The sequence below is a fragment of the Takifugu rubripes genome, chromosome 17 (assembly GCF_901000725.2).
Source record: "Takifugu rubripes chromosome 17, fTakRub1.2, whole genome shotgun sequence".
Lineage (NCBI taxonomy): Eukaryota > Metazoa > Chordata > Actinopteri > Tetraodontiformes > Tetraodontidae > Takifugu > Takifugu rubripes.
In genome coordinates this window covers 2,370,266-2,388,655 of record NC_042301.1, presented here as the reverse complement: position 1 = coordinate 2,388,655, position 18,390 = coordinate 2,370,266, and the positions used below count along the sequence as shown (strand labels likewise).

Genomic DNA, 18,390 nt, shown 5'->3' with positions numbered 1-18,390 from the left:
AATGTGTGTTTACACCTGATTTTTTCCTTCATATGTTGAGTGTGTTATACGTCACCTGGTTTGCCGTAGAGGAATCGGCAGGGAAATGCATAAAAACGGGTCGAAAGTGTTGCTTTGTTTAAGGCAATGAGGGCAAGTCAACGAAGACCTGGGAAAAAAAAGAGAGAGACAGAGAGAGAGACACAGAGAGACAGAGAGAGAGACACAGAGACACAGAGAGAGAGAGCATTTTATTGCTAACATTCCTGCTTAGCTTGCTAACCCTAACCCTAACCCTAACCCTTTGTCAGGTGACGCCACTTTTGGGCACCCATTGGGAACCTAGATGAACATCAAATTTCTATGTTAGTGAGGTTGACGTCATGTTTAAAAGCAATATAATAGTAAGACGTTTGCTGCAGTAATACCGAGGCATTATTGAAATGACTGGACCAGAAAACCACGGGAGTTTTGACGCTAATCAAAAAAGAGCAAACGAATCGTGGAAGTCAAAAGAGAAGGGAATGAAGGGGAAAGAAAGGATGGGGGGGGGGGGGGGGGGCGTTCAAAGGCAGAAAATACAGGAGGACAAAAATAGTTTCAGTAAGAGCAGAGAGCAAAGAGTGCTGAGTGAAAAAGTGCACGCCTCGGTGAAAACCAGATTAAAAGGGAACAGAAGGTTGTCAGCGGGACAGCCTAAAACCTGAAAGAGAAACCAGTGGGGGGGGGGGGGCACTTGTCAAGGACGTGGACCAATAAGCCCTGGACCCCCACCGATAGGTGGCCAGTTGTACCTGGAATGTGGCTGGCGTGTCCTGCAGCACCTTTAAGTCTCGCCTGACATTCCAAAGGGCCCAATGTGTCGCACAAACGCATCGCACCCTCGAAGAAACGACCCGTTGATTTATTTACCCACTGTGACATCACCACGGAACATAGAGAGGTCATCGAATCTATTCCACGACAAAACACACCCAGGACCTATATGGGAAGTGGCCACCAGCAGAGGGCGCCAAATACATCCCACCGAGAGTGAAATCCTTTAATTATTTGCATTCGATGCACTAAAATGGACTCTTAAAGGCTCAACGGTGCATCAGCTTGCTAACATGACACGGAATACCGAGACTACTAACCCCTACCAACCCTAACCCTTTCAAAGGCAGGGATCTCTGAGGTCATACAGGTCAGCGGATCCTCCATGTTCACCAGCCGGACACTTTGACCCTCAGCTGAACGCACATCTGCGGTTTCTCTCCTGGTGAACTTGGACTGGGACAAAGACAGGAATCGGATTACATCAATAAACTCCGGGTTCCACCTGTGCGTGCACGTGAAGGTCCTGATTGCGGTTGCATCATCTCCCTGTCTCATTATTTTTTCCGCCAGTTGGGCCGTTTCCAACACTCTTCCCAGCTCCACATTTCCATCCCAACACCGAGGCTGACTAACGATCCCGTGTGTACTCGCTACAGCAGCCCAACAGCCTGTTTTCCTACACACACCTGGTGTGTGTGTGTGTGTGTGTGTGTGTGTGTGTGTGTGTGCAGGGCCCAGTGTCCACACTTGATTTCACATGAAAGCACGGCGAACTGCTTAAAAAGACTGACAGGTTTTCCGCTCCCCGCCCGGCGCGCGGGTGTCTGGCAGACGGGGGCGGGCGCCGTGATGCTCGCTGCTCAGGTGTCAGACCGCCGTCCTTTAGCTTGAACCTCAAAAGTGAACATGCGCGGCACAGCAGCGGCTGCCCTTCCCCATCAAAAACAAGGTTGAGCGGCTCAGAACCACCCCCCCCCCCCACCACTCCACCTGCAGCACTGCTTCGGGATACGGTTGGAACACGGGACAGATGTGACGTACAGACGACAAACACCCCAGTCGTGGTAAGACGGGAAACGGTCGTTGATGGCGTCATGAGTTATCTAGTGAGTCTGTAGGCGACTAGCGTGAAAAGCTACTCTAAACTTGTAGCTCGGTGTTCTGCTGAGTGGCCGACAGGAAGTTGACAGGACTCAGCAATAGAAGCGGGACTTTGACCCCGGTTGCGGGTCCGCTCCACAGATGTCTGGTGACCGATCGGGAGGACGCCGAGCTCTCGCCCTCGTGCTGCCTCTGCTCAACCAGCGTGCGTGGGAGGTCAAAAGGTCACACAGACAGAGCAAAAACCATGAAACATGAGCTAATGATCATTTCTGCTGTGAAATAGACTTTCAGGAGGAAAAGGACAATTTGTCCACCGTGTTTAGACACTAAAACACTGAAATCAAATACTAAATCAGTCGGGAAGGTCACCGTCAGCCGCTTTGATGACCAGGCTGATGCTTTATTTGGGGGGGGGGGGGGGTTGAGGTCAGGAAAAAACCTGGGAGCTCCTGAAGAGAATCTTTGAAGCTGAGAAAGATTACATAAAGCCGATGCCTTTAAGGGATCGGGAGAACACGGCGTTCCGGCTCCGGGACCCGGTTTGTGGTCCCACTTTGAAAACGTATCATCAGAAAATGACGGAATTAAAATATGAATGACAGATAGATAAAAGGTGCGCACATCATAGCGACTCATATATTTCTATGTAAGAAGCAAAACAACAACGATCCTGAATGTTGATTTAAGAGGTTTTCATGAAAAATACATCCAGCAAACTGAGCGACAACAGTGGGACACGAGCGACTTGGGCCCCCCCGCTGGCAGCCCCAACCAGGAGACGGCCCCCACTCTAATCGCAAACATTTATTCAGATCAGACAAGTCTGCAGAATCCCTCAGAAGGCCGTCATGGCGAGATATAAAAGGCATCACGAAGGACGACGTGGGAGGAGATGCAGACAGAGAGAGAGACACAGAGAGAGAGGGAGAGAGACACAGAGAGACAGGGAGAGAGACACAGGGAGCCAGAGAGAGAGACACAGAGAGACAGGGAGAGAGACACAGAGAGACAGGGAGAGAGTCACAGAGAGAGAGGGAGAGAGACACAGGAAACCAGAGAGAGAGACACAGTGAGAGAGACAGTGAGAGAGAGACACAGAGAGACAGAGAGAGAGACACAGGGAGCCAGAGAGAGAGACACAGTGAGACAGGGAGAGAGACACAGGGAGCCAGAGAGAGAGACACAGAGAGACAGGGAGAGAGACACAGAGAGACAGGGAGAGAGACACAGGAAGCCAGAGAGAGACAGCGAGAGAGAGAGACACAGAGAGAGAGAGACAGTGAGAGAGAGACACAGAGAGACAGAGAGAGAGACACAGAGAGACAGGGAGAGAGACACAGGAAGCCAGAGAGAGAGACACAGGGAGCCAGAGAGAGACAGCAAGAGAGAGACACAGAAAGACAGAGAGAGAGACAGCGAGAGAGAGACACAGAGAGACAGGGAGAGAGAGACACAGGGAGCCAGAGAGAGACAGCGAGAGAGAGACACAGAGAGAGAGACAGCGAGAGAGAGACACAGAAAGACAGAGAGAGAGACACAGAGAGAGAAACACAGAAAGACAGAGAGAGAGTCACAGAGAGAGAGACACAGACACAGAGAGAGAGAGAGGACGAGGCCACACTGAGACAAACATGGAGGACGACAGAAGACGCACTCGGAAGGAGAAAAGGCCAAAGCAGCGGGCGTCATGTGACACATCTGGCCGTGGCGGTTTCCACCTGCGAGTGGCGAGTCCCAGTCCTGACTGACACTGACAGAATTCACCTGTATCTCACAGACAAACTGACAGGATGAGACGCGATTATTCATTAATTAGTTGGCAGATGCGAGTCACCCCCCCTGGAGGGGGGGATGCAAGATTGATGATCCTTTAAACAGAAAACAACACTGCTAATTAGAGGAATACGAGTCAGGCAAACAAAGGCATCAGTCGCAGCCCCGCAGTGACTTAAAGAATGAAATCATTTTCTTTTTTGGGGACAGATATTAATTATCTAATTGAATCGTGCAATGATGAAACGAACCCCAGGGGGGCAGCACATGACTGGAACCCTCCAGCCAGTCCTCAACTCCCCCCACTGGTTCCCAATTTCAGCCGCCTGGACTGAAATGGGAACCAGTCTGATAATGGGCACGGCCCCCGGCCGATGGAGGGTAAACGGGTCCGTCCCCACGTCTGCTGGGGGGGGGGGGGTCCAGATATCGGTGCGACATGAGACGCTGGTTTCCTGGTGATTTTGCTTCCCGTTTAGTGAGTCAGACATCTGGATCTCAACAGGAAAACGGGAATATGCTCCCTTACCTGTACTGAGCCTGGAAATGCTCCTGAACGAAACTGTGCCGATCCCGAGGCTGCGACGTGCTGGACGAGGTGAAACTGGAGGGACGTTCCAGTGGAGCGGATCCCTGCAGACACACACACACACACACACACATTATGAGAGCCTGCTTTAAAAGCTGAACACACCAGAAAGAGGATTGATGCAAACTACAGGAGGGTAAATAAGTATTTTATTCCCCTATTGGGGGGGGGGGGGGCTCACCCCCATCCACCACATGACGTCCGGGAAGGAACCCCTTGGGGGCGGAGCCAATCCGGTGACCTCCCACCTGCTCTAGCTCACTGTAAATCTGCAGAGGTGGATTTACTTTTAGTTTCACTTTCAGTTTCCTCGCTAATGCTAATATACCGACATCTTAGAAGATCCAGAATTGGTTTATTAAAGATGTAAGAAGCTGGAAAAACTGGGCAAAACTGACCCAAGAGGATTCCTACGGGCTGCGTATTAGAGGTTGGTCAGGTGATGCTCCGCTTCCATGAATCCATATATAGCTCATCTTAATCATTAATAACCAAAGTCCCATCTGGAGTTTATTCACTTTAGTCCTGAATAAAAGAGCCTCTCCAGTGTGATGTGTGTCCAGTGGCCTCAATATTCACTAAAGCCTTGCAACAGGAAGTGTAATAAAGGTTGAAGAAAAGGCCCGCGAGTGTGAAATAATGACTTTAGCTTGGATAATTCATTCTCTATGCATAATAAATCAAAAGTGGGGCTTTTTACCGCACTCTCACAAAGGCACCTTTCACCAAATGCAGGTCAGCATCCTCTTAGCCAGACGTGAGAGTGGATGATGGGACGGTGAGTGCACCGCACGGCTATCAGCACAGCGGTGCCACAGAAACAGCTACCATCAGGATCGTGCTTAAACTAGCTAAAAAATGGATAAACACCCGGAGAGGGAGCCAGGGACTAGCGGTAATAAGCTAATGTGAACATCCACATAGTAGCTGGTTGCTACTATGAATTCTAACGTATTTAACAACACCCAAAGCTGGGGTGCAACGGATTTGTTCCGAGTTAGCCTTGTTAGACTTGGACAGGGAGCTTTGCGTGCTCCAGGTGGATGAGAAGCGTCTGTTCCCAAATGTTTCCAGGGGAAAAAGAGAGACTAATTTTACTTCATTTCTAATTTGTACTGTAGTGGTTTTATGAAACGCAACCCACGCGGTTGATTAGTCACATGATTTACCCCTCACCCGGTATGCGTGGACCCTCCCACCCTCCTCAGGAGATCTCACGTGCACATTTTTGGGAACAAAAATAAAGAGAGAAAGATTTCTCTCTTGGTGTGCAGCCAGCCAGCGCTGGTTCTACCTCCTTTATGAGACCGGTCCTTGACAAACAAAGAGCTTTTTATCGTCCGCCACTCCCAGAGTGCTGTGCAAGTGTTTTGGTCTTTCTGAGAGGTGGAACCAAAGTTCACTTAGAAAGAAGGACGCCCGTCCTCACGGCGTCCTCATCTTGTCGCTACTCGTGTTGCGAGCGATGACAGCGTCGCCCCACCATCAGATCTTTGGGTAGCGTCCATCAGAGACAACATTGTCCTCTCTCTAAACACTCACAGGACGCTCAGGCGCTCCGACCGTCTTCCACAGATAAGCTAACAGCAGAGGCCTGATTTTCATGTCTGTTACCGAGCGGTAAAAGAATTTCCAAACACGCCGCTGCCTCCACTCTGGCATCAGGAGAGATCGGATATCGGCGACATTTGTGGCCAAAGTTATCGTCCTTATTATCCTGGGATTGTTGAAATGTTTTCCAAATGGAGAAAAAGTGCTGAGAGAGCCTGAATCGAGCTGTTAGCTGTTAGCGGCTAGGAGACAAGCCTATCTGCTCTCCACCAGCGTTTGACCCGCAGCCCTCACATCTGAGAGCTTATCCACGCCTTTTGAGGAGTAGAGTTTGGTGCATTTGAGCTGATTTCCAGATAAAAGCGTCATCTGAGAACAAATCAATGTTTGCGGCGTGAAAAGGCCGAGGTCGACTCAGGTAAGAAGGCGTTCAGATCCGTAACTCGCAGTCGATAGAGGCCGTTGAGGCCTGTTCATCTCTGAAAATAAAGGCCTTATTTCCAGGGAAATATGTTCCCGGAAGAAGATGCTATTTATAATATAATTATATATAAGTTAGAAAGCTGATTTGTTAGTTGTGCAGTTTAATCACATTTCTGGTTGATTTTTTTTTAATGGGATTACCGGGAATCTGAAGCCTAAAACAAGGGCGGGAACCACGGAGCCATTTCAACGACCAGCAGCAGAAAATGGGCTGAGAGGCAGAAAAGGGGGGAGGACAGAGGGCCAGAAAGCAACATTGAGTCAGGCAGCGACCCAGAGATGGGGGGGGGGGGGGGGTGAAAGAGCGCCTGTGCGGGAAAGCAGCTGACTCGCCCGTATTCTTTCAGCCCGGACGGCCGCCACTAATTCAGCCTATTCAGGGCTGGCTTACGGCATCCAGGCCGTCGGCGAGATAACCAAAGAGAATTTCCACCTCTCATTCACTTGCTCTCCTCGCGTCACTCTTCCGGCCATCACCCCCCCACCCCCCTCCTCCCACCCCCCTTCTGCTGGAACGTGTCCTTGACCCAAAAGTTCCGTCCAAGTCTCGGACTTGTTTTCCTCTTCGCAAAAATCACGGCGCCCCGTTTGCTTTGATCAGCGTGGAGATCGACTCCAAATAACTCCGGTGGCATCGGCCTGCGACCCGTGGAGGATTTCACGCCGAGTGCAGCAGGAGCAGCGGCTCTCTGGCTGTTGCCATGGAGATGCAGCCAGGCCAAAACAAAAGCAGCGCTGGAATAAAGCAGCTTCAGACAAGAGCTCCTGGCAAAGAAGCTGGCAGCCAAATCTGACGCGTCAGCAGCTCCAACCGCCACCGTTCCCGCTCACGCGCACAACAAAGGCGCTAATCGGCACGCAAATGTTGACGCGGCCCGTTGAGCTAACGAAGATCCAGCCAGGGGGGTCTGTCGGGTTCGTGGAGGAAGCGGGACCTTCAAAAGAAAGAAGGAAGTTGTGCACGTGTGGGACTCTTTGACTTAAAACCCGAGCCAAATGAACGCTAACATAGCGGGCGTCGCTACGAAGACGGTCGTCTCAAAGAGACGTCTCGAGTCGCCGGGTCTTCCCGCAGGACCAGGCAGCAGAGGAAGCACTTACAGCTCGGACAAGCGGAGGTTTGTACCAAACCCGGCCCAGGTGGCCGCGAAACATGTTCACGAGCACGGTGAGAATAAAGATGAGAGCAGAAAATATGGCCGCAGACGACCCAAATAATGGAATCACGATCACATGACACGATATTTATTTTGATTTAAGCCGCAGGAAAATTTGACCCATTGTATAAAACGCCACATTAGCATACTAGCTTTGCTAGCAACAGTGGTCTATTCTGTTTGTCCCGCTGCAAATAGACCACAAAGTGAACACAACCTTCGCTTTCACTTGCCCTTTTATTCTTGTTTTGATGGCGGGCCGTGAACGAAACTGGGTCTTCACAGGAGACCAACTGGAGGGAGATATAAATATTTTCTTTTCAGGCAAGGCCAAGGAGAGCCGTCCCAAACACTGAGGAGCGGGTGACAGAAACAGGTCAGGCTGCATTGCAGCAGCTGATAATGTTGCACAGCCTGCAGGCGGCAGGAAGCCACGACCATATATGGAAGAGAAGCTTTGAAAGGGCGTGGTGGGAAGTTTCGCCGAACAACGTCCCTGCAGACCGACAGCAACTCTCAACACTCCAAATAAATAAAAATAAACCCACATTTTCCACCGAAGGATCTCAGATTGGGCATTTTCTGCAAATATAAAGCAGAGGTTGCTGCTAAACGTGGGGCACAGGAACCAGGACAGCGTTGGACTTTTGGACATCGCCTTGTCCCACAAAGGAAGGGGGCCCCCCCCGGTCCATCACAGGACGCCCACAACATTCAATCACACACTCAGACTCGGTCAAAACGACGCAGCGAGCGCACCGACGGCAACACGGCGGGGAAAAAATAACAGTTAATTTCATCTTCTTCTGTCCCCAAGGACCATTTTCTCCTGGTAAAAATGATCAAAAGCTCATTTGAATGAACTTCAGAAGGGCCAGATTAAAAAAACGAAACAAAAAAACAAAACTTTAGAACTCAGAACGCTCCAAATAACCTACAAAAATCTCACTTTCACTGTACGTGTCGTTTAGCCTGAATCGGAGACCAAATTGAATCCTTCAGCTCTTCAACTATTCAAAAGGCGGCATTTTTAAAAATGAACGCATTTGATTAAATGTTGCTTTGGAAAAAAACGCAGTTAATATTTCAGAGGTGGATCCATTAAGATGCTTTTATAGCAAACAGAAATCTGCTGCAGGCAGCAACTCGTGTGGGACAGCAACTCCCCAGCTGTGGAGGTGCGTGTTGTGTGCGTGTTGTGTGCGTGTTGTGTGCGTGAAAATCTGCATTTTCTTTTGTAATCCTGTAATCTTTTGTAATCTTGAATTGCTCCTAAAAAGAATTTGGCACAGGAAAATGTAAAGTAAATCCACAAGGTGCTGAAACTCATCAATATTCAAATTGTTTTCCAAAATAATAATGAAAAATGAGGTCAGAGGTCAGCCAGGGGGAAGTGGGCGGGACTGGAGAGAGGTGGAGATGTCTGCTGGAAAATAATAATGTCTATTAAAGTCCTGACTTGATAAAAAGTTAAATAAAAAACATGTATAACTTCACTTTTGAGCACAACAGTATAACATACAGAATTAATGAGCACACTCAGACCCCCAAAGACGAGATAAGAGCTCGGTTTATTTGTTATTTGATCTTTTTCTTCCCCTCTTGCTGTGCTCAAAAACTACACTTTATTTTCCACCTACTGCATCTTAACTGTGGTTGAAAAAAAAGCTGCATTTATTGCACATAAATACATCATGTTTGACCTGAAGTTACAAGAGAGAAGAAGCTTTGGCGCCGATGCTAACATATGGTGTGGAGGCGGCTTCATATTTGGAGGTGAAAGAGAGAAATGCTGATAAAAGGGAAAGAAAATCAATAAACCGTGGTTCGCATCGATGAACAGAGCCTGGTGGAAGGCACCAAATCTCCATCAGAAATAGGCAAAGCAAAGGTACTTAGTGATTGAACCTTCAGGAGCTGATACGTGAAAGAGTCTCTCTGAATCATGGATGCAGCAGTCGACAGAAAGACTAAAATAAATGCTGAAAACTGAAAAGGCAGAGGTGATTCAACCCCCTGCTGCGTCAATCCTATTAGCTGCTAAGGACAGCACAGTCGGATAAGCTGACCTCATCCTCCCTGCCCTGTTTTACGCTGATAAAAGACGGAAATGCACGTAATCTGGCCCAAAACGGCGTCTGTGTAATTCATCGATCAGCTGCTGTGATGCGTCTGAAAAAAAGATTCACCCTTGTTAGAAACCACAACAACAACACTGAGCAACTTTTAGTTTAAACGCCAAGTAAGGAAAGATGAGGCTCTTTCTGAAATCCCCCCCCCGTAAGAGGCCTTGCTTGTGTTACTGCATCTGCTGACCTGGATATAAAGACCAGGAGTCTTTATTTCCCTCCACTCTCAGATCTCCTGCGGCAGCGGCACTGACCGCAATCAGCAGCTGAAATACAGTAGTGCATAAATAATGCCTTGGGCGCTGTTGCCTTGGTAACCCTCGTGGCCGGCGACCTGCGAGGGCCTGAGGCAAAAGGTTAAACCAGCCGCCCTCAGGTGAGCGGAGACGCCGGTCAACGTCGCAGACTGAAATAAAGGGGCCCAAGTGTCCGTTTGGGACGGGGGAGCTGGAACAGAACGCCGAGCTCCTCGCTCTCCCCTGAGGAATGTTGCCGAAGCGGTGCCAGCGAGGCGAGAAGGAAACCCAGCCAGTTTAGCGAGATTGCGTCGGGTCGGGGAGGGATTAACTCCTGAGCCGCCTTCGTGTGTGTTCAGCCTGGTCTTACGTAACGTCAGTTGAATGAAGGCGCCGGACGGAGCCGCGCTCTTCATGCAGCAGGTGTCCTTCGCAAACACCCCCCCCCCCCTCCCCCCAACGGGGGACATGAGGACGGGCCTGGGTGGTCTCTGGTGGAGACAATCGCTGAGTTCTGAACATAATCTCCTCCAGAGCATTTTAGAACAAACTCCCATTGTGATTCAACCGGGGAGTCGCCACTCTCGTGAGGCAGGAAACTCAACTCAGCATCGCTCCCTTATCCGTCCCTCTTCAGCCTCGACCGTCCCCTCCGCCAACATCAAAGGCGGTACCGGGAAAGAACAATGACGGCTGCACGGACCAACCTAAAGAGCTTCAAAGCAAAGTTTGGGTCAAAAAAATAAATAAAAATACCTCTGCGGTTTTATTCTCCTGACCATGAATGTGCCTGTCAAAGGTTAAATGTGGACCTTCAAAGACTTCAAAGAATAATTTAGAACGGAACACAAAGAAAACAACCTCACAGACGGTATAAACGCGCCTTTGTCTTCTGCTGAGCTGAAAATGTGTCGTCACTGTTCTGCTTGACCCGCGTCACCTTATCTGCCGCAGTTGTTCGAGGTTCCGGCGACGGACAAGGTAATCAAAGTCGGCCACTCTGGTCGCCGACAGCTCAGCTTTCACGTCTGTCCTTCACGCACGCGTTCAAGTGACGGCAGACCAAACATTTGGGTGGAATAAATTTAAAACGGTCCCACTAAACTGCACAAAAACAGCAGGTTAAACCTCAATTTTTCATCCTTTCAGAGAAAATGCAGCCGCTAGCGCCACATCTGTTCATTCGGCTGCGCTGCGTGACAACCGCACAGAAGAAATAACGCCAATGAATAAGGAGATTGTTGCCATGGGAGACTGGGATGTGACTGGCAGCCCATACTGGCCAGTCAGGAAACCATCCAACCCTCCATCCACCTGCTCAAAATGTGGGAAGATGTTGACTTTTAGTGATTTGTGTTATGTTTTTTAAATGTCAAACCTCAGTTAAAGGCTTTTTAAAGGTTATTTCCATGTTCTCATGCAGAAAAATATGTTCCACATAAAAGACTTTTGAATTTTGAACTGTCCTCCAGCATGAATTATTTTTGCCAACAGAGGAAACACTGATCAGGGCTGCAGGGGGCGCTGCAGTCTATATAAGCAGTGTGTGTGTGTGTGTGTGCGTGTGTAGGGGGAGATACACCACTGACAGTCTAGGAATGCGCGTTCATACCTCCAGGCAGCTTCAAATGAAATATAACTTCGTCCAAAACATCAACACTGCAACACTATTTCACATCACAATATATTCAACCATATGGGATGTTTGTGACGCTTTTTGATATCCAACGTTGTATCATGTTTGTACTTTTATGTATTCTCCTGTTTGATAGAAAAGGGGCACCATATGTCCTAGCCCCCAGAGTAACAACATGAGGTGTGAGTGTTTATAGGCCCAGAAGTGGTCATAGGCTCTAACGTCTGGCTCTATTAGCACCGACGCGGCAGCAGGTGTCAGCCCGTTACACCATTCATCCCACCAAAGGCCTGGAGGTCGTGACCCGGCTGCACCGGCGAAAAATCCCAGCTGGCGCTGTACATGTTATAAAACACGTTGAAGGTCTTTTTACGTGATAGGAATGTTACACACTCGCTAACACACAATATCAGACTAATGGAAGAGAAGTTCCATTGCTACAAACTGTCTGAGTGAATCATTGTGGTGCGACACACATTAGAAATGACGCAAAATAAGTGATTCTTTTCATTTGTAACGCTTGAGTTTCAGGGTCTAACCCAGCCATGAAGAAAGAGATAAGATAATGGCAGATTAGCTCCAAAGCATGAAAGCTTCAGAGTGATTCTGGGGTGTGTGTGAGGACGGCGAGGCTCTTACGGACTCACCTTGGCATTAGCTTTGGTCTTGCTGCTGCTGCTTGTGTTGTTGTTGTTCGGGCTCTCGTTGACATCTTCGTGAACTCTGTCCAAAAGCCACAGCAGGAACTCCAGGGCGTCGTGTTGAGAGTTCCCCCGAAACTGAGAGGCGTACTTCGCCACCGTGCTCTGAGGAGAGGGGAGAAATCAACATTCATCTTTGGGTGTTTTCAAAAGTCATTAAATACTAACGTCGATACGACAAAACGAGGCCGCGGCGATCAGAAGAACTCATCTTCTGCTTCTGCTCGGAGCGCTCGCTTGTTCTTTCTTGGCCTCATGTGAACTCATTTAAGAACAGCTGTCAGATTTCTGTTGGCTCTGATAATATTATGGAACCCATTCAAGAGGTTTAAACTTACAGCCCTGTAAAAAAGAGAAATGTTATCATTTCTTTCAGCCCAAGAAGATGAGATCCCTTTTTTTTATGCTACGGATACAGTTTCCTTTTTATCCAGTCTATTTTTATGGGTCAGTGGTAAAAAATTCATACTCTCAAAATGCCTGATTTCTTAATTGATCGCAACCTGGTGGCGACAAGAAGTCCGAGGTTTGTGGCGGCTGAAGCATTTATTCAGACACATTCGTGAGCAACTCCCCAATACAGGACGACATGGACATCAACACTAACAGCAGGCGACCAGCTCGGCTCCGCACCTCATTAAAAACCACTATATCATACCTGCAGTATCTAAATATAAACACAGGAGGGATCCCCCCCCCACCGTCCCCTTCCCCACTGCCCAACCCCCTGGTAACTTGGTGGAAAGAGCCCGCTAATGAGCTTCATCGCTATGGGGAAGCACTGACAGGAGATGGAAGGATGAGGGACAGATGGGGAAGGAGCGGATGGAAGCTGGCGGGGTTTTAACACACCCGAGAGCCGGTGAGCTCCATTTGTTCCCCTCCATGTCAAAAAAGGGCAACCTAGCGGCTGCAGCAGATTTAAAAGGCTGTAAAAGCAACGAGACGAAAGCATCAAAGGAGCCCGGCGGCATCTGAAGGGTGAAGCTACATCTGCAGTGGAACGCGGAAGTTTGTTTAGCAGGTGGGAGACGAGACGTCTCCAACAGACGACAGATTTTAGGATCTTCGTCGTCATCCTGCCGAGTTAGTAGCTACGGTGTTGGCGCCCCTTTTGGCCACGGTTACGGCTTGTAAAGGCTTTTTTCCCAGTTCTTGATTGAGGGATTTTCCTCTGTTCTTCCAGTTCTGCGAGGCTCCTGGCCCATCACTGCTTTTCTGAGGTCTCTCCACACATTTTCAATAGCTATTATCACAGCCAGCCCTTCTACAGAGTCTCTTACGTTTGCTTCCAGACTCCGTGGTTATTTCTCCACCTGTGAACTGACCTTTTAGGCTAAAACCCTCCCCAAAGCATTGATGAAACCACCCCCCATCCTCAACACTCAGGTGTTTCTTTTCAAGGATTTCTTTCCTGGTAAAAACAGGAGCAATTTTCACATGAAGGAGGCCACATTAGTGCAGGTGCTGCTGAACAGGTGAACCACAACTCCACAGTCTGCCAAATCTTAGAGGTCTGCGACTTCCTCCTCTGACGAGCCTAAAAGCAGCTCTTTGATATTTTTCTTGATCTTCCAGATTTTATCTTGACTTCCACTGCTCCTCTTTACTATTTCTTAATAACATTGGCAACTCAGGAAATGGGCACCTGGAAACTGTTGGCCATCTTCTTATAACCTTCTCTGGCTTTGTGAGCATCAATGATTTTCATTTCCAGAGTTCTGGGCAGCTGCTGAGGGGAACCCAGGGCTGCTGATTGGTGGAACAAGATTGGAGGAGCCCGGGTATTTAAAAAGCTTTGAAATTTGGATCACCCGACCTTTCCTGACAATGACAGGCTAATGAAGGTCGGAGACTTTGGTCAGGGAAGATCGAATCTCCTGAGGTTCCAGGAACAGACGTTTTATCCAGATATTTAAGAGCCAGTGTAGTTGGGTGAAAGGCTTCTTCTCTGTTCTCATTTCTGCTGTTTTTTTCCCTCTCCCATCTGTTTGGGTGCCTGCTCTTGCACAGAGCATATTCCCAAGCACCATGTTCTTTTAAATTGAAATGAAAGACTAATTGCCCACAAAGGCAGGGGAGACAAAAAGCGGATTACTCTGGTAGTGGCCTGAGCCACCACTTGAGAGTCAGTCGAGGAGGAGAAACTCTACTCAAAGCTCCGCGGAGCTTTTTTGAACTCACCTAAAAACAAAAAAACAACCCTCCATCCACATTAGACCCGTCCTGAGACAGCACGGTTGGTTCTCTTCTACCCTGGAGGAACCTTCCTGTCATTTCTAAATAGCATTCTTCTTTCTTTCTGTGTTTATTACATTATATTAGACAACAAAGCCCCCAAAACCAGCAGCCAACAGACGAGCCCGGTAAAGAGTCTCCGACCTCTGAGGTCAGCCAGACCCACCAACCCCCCACCAACCCCCCTCATCCCTCACACGGCCACGCCCACATTCATCGTCCCACTGTGTAAACAACGGCGGGACGAAGTGATGTCAGGGCAGGAGGTTTGTGGACGTGTGCATCCGGTAAATCCGTCCCGTGTCTCCTCGTGAGGCCGCACCAGCGCACCTCGTCCTTGCCGGGCCTGTCTAACAGGCCTGGATGGATTCCTCAGGCAGTCGAGAGAGAAAACGCTCCTGAAATATGATGGCAGCGCCGTACCTTATGGAGCAGCGCCTGCACCCGTTCCACACGTGTTGCCTTCCCCCTCGCAGGAACACGGCGGAATCGAATCTGTCAAAATAGTCGTTTCATTTTTCAGCAGGCTGCTGCTGCTGGTTCTCCTCTGCTGTCCAGAGTGCTCTGATCTCTGGGCAGCCAGTGCTTACAGCCCCCCCCCCCCCAATCGATCTTTCTACTATTTCACAGAAACACACAACCAAAGCCCGTCTTCCTCTTTCACTTCCTATTTGGTTTCTTCCTGGGCTCTGTTAATATAATTTTTTTATAACATCAGCAACATCCGTCAATATGAGTTTTTGCCTCTGATGTTACGTCATTAAAATTACATTTAAAAAATAGGAAATTCGGAAGGAAGCGTGATGCATTGGGAATAACTGCCACGAGATGGTTTACAGGCCGAGAAGGAAAGAACTACTGGTGATTTGCTGAAACAGAAACCAATACACCTGAGCTGTAAATTAAGTACAATACAGACCCGACACACTAGTCCAGGAAGCTGTGTTTGTAATCAGCATTGTATGATTTGGTGATTACCATTATAAAGATTGGTTTATTGCCCTTGTCTCCTTGGTAAAGGTCACGCCATGTAACAGGTTAGCTGCCGCCTGATAAACTATACATAACAAAACAAGAACAAGCAGAACAGAACAGTTCTGCTGGTGTTTATTTCTGTTTTATCAGGGCAGTAAAGGAGTGCAGACTACTCACTCAGTTGTGCTACTTTAAGTCAGCGTACCTGTGAGCAACCTTCATAAGATTAAGCATTTGAAACACCGACTTCCAAACATGTTCCAAATCTGCAATTCCAAGAGACGTCGGAGCCTACTATAAAATGTGCTGATTAATTTATCTACTGTGTGCCTTAAAGATCCAATAAAACCTTCTGCTTCATCATAAAAAATTGCCTACTTTATGAGGGAAAAGCTGAAATAAGCGTGAGAACGAGTCTCACAGTCCGAATACTACATTATTACATTATTACTTTTTTGTTAACTGTACAAATTGTCTTTGACTTAACAGGCATTTAGACAGCTGTCATATTAACGCAGACCTTCTTTTGCACATACATTTGATTAGTTTTTCCATGTCACCTCATTGTAAGAAGATTTTGGGTTCGTTTTCCTTTCAGGCCTTTCAATGAAGAGTTGTTAGAGACTCTGAGTGTCTGTCCTGTGGGTTAGGGTCCCTGATTAGGAATAAACAGCCCATAAGAGAAAAGAGACGTGGTATTTTGAAGGTTTGTTGGAGTTAAGTGAGAAAACAGCTCTCACCGAGGATCCGAGTCCCAGCTTCCTATTTGACTTGTGTTACTGTGATCTCTCCTGACAGGGTCTGAACTGCCTCTCATAACTGATACAAACACAAAAAAGCATTTCAAAATGTGCTGTAAGAGCTCGTGACGAGCTCACGGTTTGCAATTCTACTTCTGTGCAGGCTTTTGTCACTTTTCCCTTCTCAGATTTGCTCCCTTCACAGACTGATGGGTGTCAGAACAGGTCCACAGTGTGTTTAGGACAGTGCCTCACACAGCCGCTTTGTGTTGTTCTGCTGTTTCTGACTGTACGCGAACGGAGGCTTCTCAGCAGGGGGGGGCATCCTACTTTTCCAGCATGAATGCACTCAGTACAGTAAACATCCTCTCTCCCGCTTCACACTGTGTTGAGCAGACAGACACAAATCACTGCCTTGATGAGCGGAAAGGGGAGCGAAGGACATGGTGTTTGTGCTGCAGCCTGCAATGATGAAAGGTACAAAAGCAAAACAGAGGAAGGATTACACATCGCAACATCAACTGCACACTGGGCTGCTTTGTATTTTAAAAGTCTACAGAGGCTCAAGTTAGTGAAGCTGTGCATGACAAGACTTTAAGGTCTGCCCTTGAAAATAACCTAACCCTAAACTAAGTGAAGTACGAAACAGCTCCGAGTCTCCACGGATATATTTTGTACCTGTATACCCGTACCGTCAAAGACAACTTCCACAAGGGCCCCTTTTATGGCAACATTTCAGGGGTTTTTTTGCAAAAAGAAGACATTTTTTGCGACTTCTTTTAATATTTTGAACGTAACTTAATATTTGCGCCTTTTTTCCTGCACAATTCTACCTATTTTACTCTCAAAATCTTAATTTTATTCATTTATTTTCTCAGTACAGTCCTGAAACACTGTAATTGAGACTTGGTGCAACTTAATAATTGAAGCAGTGCTCTCATAACGTCATATTTAAAATGCTTGCTCTCACTAACACTTGCAAAGAGCCAAGCGAACGCAGATGTTATTGAGTTACGTCTCGTCGATACGCATCGAAATGCAGCCGGTCCACTTTATTGTCAAACAGTGTTTTGTTTGAAACAGACGAGAATTCCTCGCTCCTCTGCACTCGGCGTGACAACCCAGGAATGCAGACAAACCACCTGAACTGCTGGAATGTTGTGCCGGATGAGTCAAGGGAGAGACAACTTTCCTTAATCAGTAACCACAAAGCCAACAGCTCAGACCGCGATGATAAAAAAAGAAAAGAAATAAGCAACAGAGGAGCTGTGCGTTCACACATTGGACACAATCACACTACTATTCCACTGGATTAATGTTTAACAAAACCCAACCTGGGCACCTTTACACACGGAAATGAGGGCGACCATTGAACCACACTCAATCAAGTACTCATCTGACGTGTAAACATGCTCAAATATTTGTTCTGACAATATGAAATGGGACTGCTTACAAATCCTCACGCTACTGCTGAGCCACAGGTGACACTGAAGGGAGGTATAATCTTAAATTACGCGGCGAAATTCCAAGCGAGTAGAGCCCTTTAGCCCTGACAAGAGCATCCGTAAGCACAGATTTCCTGTTGACCTCCTGACCTCCTGTTTTTCCCTCCTCCCAGAACCTTGTGTGTAGCCTGCCCTGAATAAAATCCACTGAATAAAGCGTCGCGGCTGTCCATCAGGACTCCTGTGCAGGGCCATTACCTGGACACTTGCATGCGGTGATTTAATTTAAACTGTCATGCCAATTATTGAGCTGTCCCGTGCTGTGACGGAGAACACTCCTGCAAAATACGGCGTGAACAGAATTATCCCTACACACGATTTAACCACTTTACACCAAATTAAGATAGGCGACTGATCATCACAAATTCCTACTGTACTGGCTCCTATATGCCCAGTGGTATGTATTTATGCAGATGTATGGGGCGTACTAGCCCCACATTCATTTCCATCATGTTTCTGCATATCCAGAGTCGATGGATTTGGACCAGAAGTTGCAGTACCACTAGACAAAATAGGGGGCAGTGTTGGGTACATAACCCAAAAAAAGCCTCTCGCAATCACTTTCAACTGTACTTTCGAATCAAAAATAAGTGAGAAGTTTTTGTTTATGCAGAAATACAAGTATAATAAGCAGTTATCAAGCATTAGGATTACAACCGAAGGACATGAATGAACGAGACTGAAGGAAAATGTGAAACAGGTTTATGGGAGTCCAAAACCCCCTAGACAAGCAGAGTAGCTTTCACACTCTGGTGAACTCAAGTTATGCACTGAT

The 18,390-nt window shown here is 47.8% G+C and overlaps 1 protein-coding gene across 2 annotated transcripts in view; it reads right to left on the bottom strand.

Moving 5' to 3' along the window:
• usp43a (ubiquitin specific peptidase 43a) overlaps positions 1-18,390 on the bottom strand; it is a 39,148-nt gene that overhangs the window by 19,749 nt on the left and 1,009 nt on the right. For both annotated transcript variants that reach the window (XR_003891614.1, XM_011612368.2), the window contains exons 2-4: positions 12,104-12,262; positions 4,205-4,308; positions 56-148 (exon numbers count right to left, since the gene is read on the bottom strand). Coding sequence is in view for 1 of the 2 variants with exons in the window: in XM_011612368.2 (XP_011610670.2) it covers positions 56-148; positions 4,205-4,308; positions 12,104-12,262 (356 nt within the window). In the remaining variant the exon portion in view is untranslated. The remainder of the gene's footprint in view (positions 1-55; positions 149-4,204; positions 4,309-12,103; positions 12,263-18,390) is intronic.